Source organism: Neopelma chrysocephalum, unplaced genomic scaffold, assembly GCF_003984885.1.
Source record: "Neopelma chrysocephalum unplaced genomic scaffold, ASM398488v2 Primary Assembly neopelma1_95696, whole genome shotgun sequence".
In the NCBI taxonomy this organism is placed as follows: domain Eukaryota; kingdom Metazoa; phylum Chordata; class Aves; order Passeriformes; family Pipridae; genus Neopelma; species Neopelma chrysocephalum.
The window spans coordinates 1-6,014 of NW_020924360.1; the positions used below are offsets into that span (position 1 = coordinate 1).

A 6,014-nucleotide genomic window follows, 5' to 3' on the forward strand; every position below is an offset into this window, starting at 1 on the left:
CGCACGGGGCGGCCCAACGCCTTCCGCGTGGCCAAGCTGATGATGTACCTGGTGCTGGGCATCCACTGGCACGGCTGCCTCTACTTCGCGCTGTCGGCGCGGCTGGGGCCGGGCACCGACCCCTGGGTGTGCCCCGCCTTCGCGCGCCCGCTGCGCCGCTACCTGCACAGCTTCTACTTCTCCACGCTGGTCCTGGCCATGGTGGGCGACACGCCGGCGCCGCGGCGCGAGGAGGAGTTCCTCTTCGCCACCGCCGGCTTCCTGCTGGCCGTGCTGGGCTTCGCCACCGTCACCGGCGGCATCAGCGCCGTCATCGCCAACCTCAGCGCGGCCGACGCCGCCTTCTACCCCGACGCGGGGCCGGTGCGGCGGTACCTGCGGGCGCGGGGCGTGGGCGGGCGGCTGGCGGGGCGCGTGGCGCGCTGGCACCGGCACCTGCGGGCGCAGCGCAAGCTGCCGGCGGAGCGGGCGGTGCTGCGGCGGCTGCCGCGGGGGCTGCGGGCCCAGGTGGTGGCCGACGTGCACCTGCCGGCCCTGCGGCGCGTGGGGCTGTTCCGCGGCTGGGGGCACGAGGTGCTGCGCCAGCTGGTGCTGCGCCTGCGCCCGCAGGTCTTCGGCCCCGGCGAGTTCGTGTGCCGGCGCGGCGACGTGGGCCGCGAGATGTACTTCGTGCGCGAGGGCCGGCTGGCCGTGGTGGCCGAGGACGGCGTCACGCGGCTGGCCGTGCTGGGCGAGGGGCTCTACTTCGGGGAGATCAGCCTCATCAACATCAAGGGTGAGCCCCGCGCGCCTCGCGCCGACGCCGCGCCCGCGGGCCCCCCCCCGGCTCACGGCCCCCCCTGCCCCGCAGGGAACACGGCGGGGAACAGGCGCACGGCCAACATCCTCAGCATCGGCTACTCGGACCTGTTCTGCCTGGGCAAGGAGGACCTGGCCGAGGTGCTGGCCGAGTTCCCCCGCGCCCGCGCCGCCATGGAGGCCAAGGGCCGGGAGCTGCTGCTGGCCATGGGCCGGCTGGACACGGGCGCTGAGGCGGCAGCGGCGGCGGCCGAGGCCGAGGCTGAGCGGCGGCTGCGGGGGCTGGAGGAGGCCCTGGAGGGGCTGCAGACGCGGGCGGCTCGGCTGCTGGCACAGCTGGAGGCCAGCGCCCTGCGCATGGCCCTGCGCATCCAGCGCCTCGAGGGGCGGCTGCACCTGAGGCAGCAGCGGGACGAGGCAGCGGGAATGGCTGGGGCAGCAGGAATGGCCACACCGCAGGGGCCAGCCAGGACACGGGGTCCTGCTGGAGGACAGGGGCCCCCCAGGACACGGGGTCCAACCGAGACGCAGGGTCCCCTCAGGGCCCGTGATCCTGTCGGTGACTGCGATCCCTCCAAGGTGCAGGTTGCCCCCAAGGCACAAGGTCCTGTCCAGGGACCAAGTCCTGCTGGAGGATGGGGTCCCACTGGGGTGCAGGGTCCCTCCAAGGCACAGAGTCCTCTTGGGGATCAAGGTCTGCCCAGGGCACAGGGTCCCCCAATGGCACAGGGTCCCCCAATGGCAGAGGGTCCCCCAATGGCAGAGGGTCTCCCGATGGCAGAGGGTCCCCCAATGGCAGAGGGTCGCAGTGTCACACGAGGTCCCCCCAGGTCACAGGGTACTCCCACGGTGCGGGGTCCCCTCAGGGCACAGGGTCCTCCCAGGACACAGGGTTCCACTGGGGCACAGGGTCCCAGTGGGGTGCAGGGTCCCAGGGGGGCACAGGCTCCCCGCAGGGCACAGGTTCCCCCCGGGGGCCGGGTTCCCCCTAAAGCACGGGGTCCCTCCATAGCACAGGGACACCCTGGGGGAGGGGGTCCCCATAGGATGCAGGGTACCCCCATGGCACAGGGTCCCTCTTGGTCACGGGGTTCCAGACGGGTGCAGGAACTCCCCGGGGCTCGGGGTCCTGCGAGGGGTCGGGGTGCGGGGGGACCCGTCCCACGGCGCTGAGGGGTCACCTGGGGGGGACACAGCAGCGAGACACCGGGACGGGGAAGGGGCCGGGAAGGGAATGGGTCGAGGTCGGGGAGCGGTGGGGTCTGGGCTGGGAACGAGCCGGTACCGGAGCCGGAAGCAGCTCGGGACCCCCAGCCCGCCGGGCCGTGCCGGGGTCACTCTCGGGGACACGGTGACAGTCCCACGGTGACAGTCCCACGGTGACAGACACCTCGGTGACGGCCGCCGCCGCAGGAGCGCTCCCGGCGAGCCCCGTGCGAACCCCCCGACCCGCCCGGGGCTCCGCCTGCATCCCGTTACTCCCCGAGCCCCACCCCCTGCACCCCCCGTGCCCCCCCCCCTCCCCCCGGTTCCCCCCGTCCCCACCCCCCCGCGTTCCCCTCCCCCCCCCGGGCCCCCCCCGCCGCCGCCGCCCCCCGCCCCCGGCCCCGGCCCGCCCCGCGCCGGGCGCCGCCCCCGCTCATCCACCGGCGGCTCCGAGCGGAGCGGAGTGGAGCCTCGTCCCTCCCGGAGCCTGCCGGTGCCTCCCGGTGCCTCCCGGTGCCTGATCCCTCCCGGTGCCTCCTGCCGGAGGGGGGGGGTGCGGGGGGGCGCGGGGGGCCCCGCCATGGATCCCCGGTTCCCCAACGAGTCGCTGCAGGAGCTGCTCTGCCGCGCCGGGAACGGCACCGGGAACGGCACCGGGAACGGCACCGGCACCGGGACTAACAGCTCCGCCTGCGACCTCCTCCGCAGGGGCCTCCGCGGGCCCCCGGCGCCCAGAGGTGAGATGGGGGGAGGGCGGGAGGGACCCCCCGTGCCCGGCCCTGCACCCCCAGGCACCCGCTTCGTCCCGCCGTGCCGCCACGGTGCCCCCGCCCCGCTCCCCCGTGCCCGCGGTCCTTGCCCGGTGCTGCGCCCGTCCCCCGCCGTGTCCCCCATCACATTCCGCATCCCGGTCCCTGCGCCCCGGCCGGAGGCTCGGCGGCCCCGGCGCTGACCCGGTAGTCCCTCTGGGTATCCCGGAGGGGACACACCGGGCTGTACCGGGGCAGCAGGAAGGCGGAGGGGACCCCGACAGGGGTGGCACAGCCACCACCCACCCCGCACCCCGGCCCCACTGACGAGGGAGGGACCCCCAACACCTCCCCTCTGACCAGCCGGGACCCCCAATCCCAACCCACCAAGGGGGCTGGGACCTCCCAGTCCCATTCCCCGACTGGAACCCCCCAACGCCACCGTCAGGGCTGGGGCTCTCATCGCCCCCCCGCCCAGCCGGGCCCCGCCAGCCCCCGCTGTCACTCGGCTCCCGGCACTGGCCGTCCCCGGTCACGTCCCTGCGCTGCCGACGGACTGGGAGCCCAGCTGCGGGGGGTGGGGGGGGTGGGCAGGATGGGGGCACCCGTGTGGCTCCGGGCCCCACAACCTCACGGAGCAGAGCCGGGGGTCGGCGGGAGCACCCCGGTCCCACGGCGACTGCCACGCGGGGAGAGCCGGGATGCTCAGCCGCCGGATCCCACCCGGGCACGCTGGAGCCCCGGTGCCCCGGAGCCCGGACCTGTGCCGGGGTGCCTCCGGGGTGCCCTGGGGGTGTCTTTGAGGTGCCACTGGGGTGCCCGGTGCCTGCTCTGCACTGAGCCCCGTGGAGCCAGCCAGAGCCCCAGTGCCCGGACCTGTCCTGGGGTGGCTTTGGAGTGCCTCTGGAGTGCCACCGGGGCAGCCTTAGGGTGCCCGCGGGGGTGCCCCCGCGGTGGCTCTGGGGTGCCCCGGGGTCCCCAACGCGGCTGCCCGCAGAGCTGGACGTGGCGGTGCGCGTGGTGCTGTACACGCTGATCTTCGTGCTGAGCGTCGGGGGCAACACGCTGGTGGTGGCCGTGCTGGCGCTGAACCGGCGGCTGCGCACCGTCACCAACTGCTTCCTGCTGTCCCTGGCGCTGAGCGACCTGCTCCTGGCGCTGTGCTGCATGCCCTTCACCCTGCTGCCCGGCCTCATGGGCACCTTCGTCTTCGGAGAGGCCGTCTGCAAGCTCGTCGCCTACCTCATGGGTACGGGGGGATTGTCCTGCCTGGGGGAATTGTCCTGCCTCCTGGGTATGGGGGAGGGATTGTCCTGCCTCATGGGTACAGGGGAGGGACTGTCCCGCCTCATGAATATAGGGGGATTGTCCTGCCTCATGGGTACGGGGGGATTGTCTTGCCTCACAGGTACAGGGGAGGGACTGTCCCGCCTCGTGAGTATAGGGGGATTGTCCTGCCTCATGGGTATGGGGCAGGGGTTATCCTGCCTCATGGGTACGAGGGGGAGTACTGTCCTGCCTCATGAGTATGGGGGGATTGTCCCGCATGGGTACATGGAATACAGGGTGGGGGTCTTGTCCCCTACCTCATGGGTACGTGGGGTGCACTGGGGGGCCACAGGGGGTCACGGGGGGCTGCAGGATCACGCCGCACCCACTGACCCCCCCCCCCACTGCCCTCAGCGGTGTCGGTGGCCGTGTCCACCTTCAGCCTGGTGGCCATCGCCCTCGAGCGCTACAGTGCCATCTGCAACCCGCTGCAGTCGCGCGCCTGGCAGACGCGGTCCCACGCCTGCCGCGTCATCGCGGGCACCTGGGCGCTGGCGGCGCTGCTGATGCTGCCCTACGCCGTGTACAGCACCACGCGCCCCCCGGCCCCCCGCGCCCCCCGCCCGCCCCCCACACAGTGCTCACACCACTGGCCCAGCGAGCGCTTCCGGCAGGCCTGGTGAGTCCCGGGGGGGAACGGGGGTCACGGGGGACGAGGGGACACCGAGTGACAGGGGCCACCTGTCCCAGGTACGTCCTGCTGCTCCTCATCCTCTTCTTCATCCCGGGCGTGGTGATGACGGTGGCGTACTGGCTCATCTCCCGCGAGCTCTACCGCGGCATCCGCTTCGAGCTGCACGTCAAGGGGGAGGCGGCAGGTGAGGGGACGGGGTGGGGGTGATGCTGGGGGTGACCCTGCCCCGGAATGAGAGGGAGGGTAGAGCCCCCACCCCAGCTCCCCACAGCGGGGGATTCCCCGGGGACATCCCCTTTCCCAGGGACCTCCTTGTAGGATGTTCCCGCAGCCTCGGGGTGCAGCGTGTCCCCGTGGTGCCACGGATGTGTCTGTGTCCCCCGCACCCCGTCCCACTGCCCAGAGGATGCTGCTGTGGTGTTGGGGTGCCTCGGGTCCCCATGGTGGTGTGATCATGCCCATGTTCCCCCGACACCCCATCCCACCGCCCAGAGGACGCTCCCACGGTGTTGGGGTGCAGCACGTCCCCCCGGTGCCACGGCCCTGACCGTGCTGCCTCGCCCCACAGCCCAGCGTGGTGCCAGGGGGGACGCGGTGCCCGGCTGTGACGAGGGGGACGGGTGCTACCTGCAGCTGTCCCGCCCGGGCGCGGCGCTGGAGCTGCGGGCGCTGGGCGCTCAGCAGGACCGGGCGCGCGTCAACAGCTCGGGGGCCCAGCTGGCGGCCAAGCGGCGCGTGATCCGCATGCTGGTGGTCATCGTGGCCATGTTCTTCCTCTGCTGGCTGCCCATCTTCGCCGCCAACACCTGGCGCGCCTTCGCCCCGCGGGCGGCCCAGCGGGCGCTCTCGGGGACCCCCATCGCCTTCATCCACCTGCTGTCCTACACCTCGGCCTGCGCCAACCCCCTCATCTACTGCTTCATGAACCGCCGCTTCCGCAAGGCCTTCGGGGCCACCTGCGCGGGCTGGGGGTGCCGCCGCACCTGCCCCCGCCGCCCCCCCGACGACGAGCCCCCCATGGCCAGCGCCTCGCTCTCCAAGTTCAGCTACACCACCGTCAGCAGCCTGGGCCCCCCCTGAGCCGGAACCCTGAGCCGGACCCCTGAGCTGGACCCCCTTGAGCACCCCAACACGAGTGCCTGGGGCCCCCTTGAGCCCCTACCCCGTGAGCCCGGTCCCCCTCGAGTCCCCCATGGCCAGAGCCTCACTCTCCAAGTTCAGCTGCACCACCGTCAGCAGCCTGGCCCCCCCTGAGCTGGGACCCGCCAGCTGGACCCCCTTGAGCCCCCCTACACCAG

At 73.3% G+C, this 6,014-nt stretch overlaps 2 protein-coding genes across 2 annotated transcripts; both read left to right on the forward strand.

The window, feature by feature from the left end:
* Positions 1-6: 6 nt before the first annotated feature.
* Positions 7-1,971, forward strand: LOC113980937 (cyclic nucleotide-gated cation channel alpha-4-like; the record flags this gene model as incomplete). The annotated part of the gene is made up of 2 exons (XM_027708159.1): positions 7-775; positions 851-1,971. Coding segments are annotated over 2 exons (1,890 nt in total), but the record flags the coding sequence as incomplete, so codon positions are not given.
* Positions 1,972-2,559: 588 nt separating this feature from the next.
* Positions 2,560-6,000, forward strand: CCKBR (cholecystokinin B receptor). The gene is made up of 5 exons (XM_027708160.1): positions 2,560-2,741; positions 3,751-4,002; positions 4,437-4,701; positions 4,773-4,900; positions 5,285-6,000. The coding sequence occupies exons 1-5, from the start codon at positions 2,585-2,587 to the stop codon at positions 5,794-5,796; spliced, it is 1,314 nt and encodes a 437-aa protein (XP_027563961.1). The 5' UTR covers positions 2,560-2,584; the 3' UTR covers positions 5,797-6,000.
* The last annotated feature ends 14 nt before the right edge of the window (positions 6,001-6,014 follow it).

What these genes read in the sequence shown, in the direction of transcription:
- CCKBR (XM_027708160.1), top strand. Translation starts at nt 2,585, where the DNA reads ATGGATCCCCGGTTCCCCAACGAGTCGCTGCAGGAGCTGCTCTGCCGC. An exon ending in CGGGCCCCCGGCGCCCAGAG is followed by an intron (nt 2,742 to 3,750) that starts GTGAGATGGGGG and finishes GGCTGCCCGCAG; the next exon opens with AGCTGGACGTGGCGGTGCGC. An exon ending in GCTCGTCGCCTACCTCATGG is followed by an intron (nt 4,003 to 4,436) that starts GTACGGGGGGAT and finishes CACTGCCCTCAG; the next exon opens with CGGTGTCGGTGGCCGTGTCC.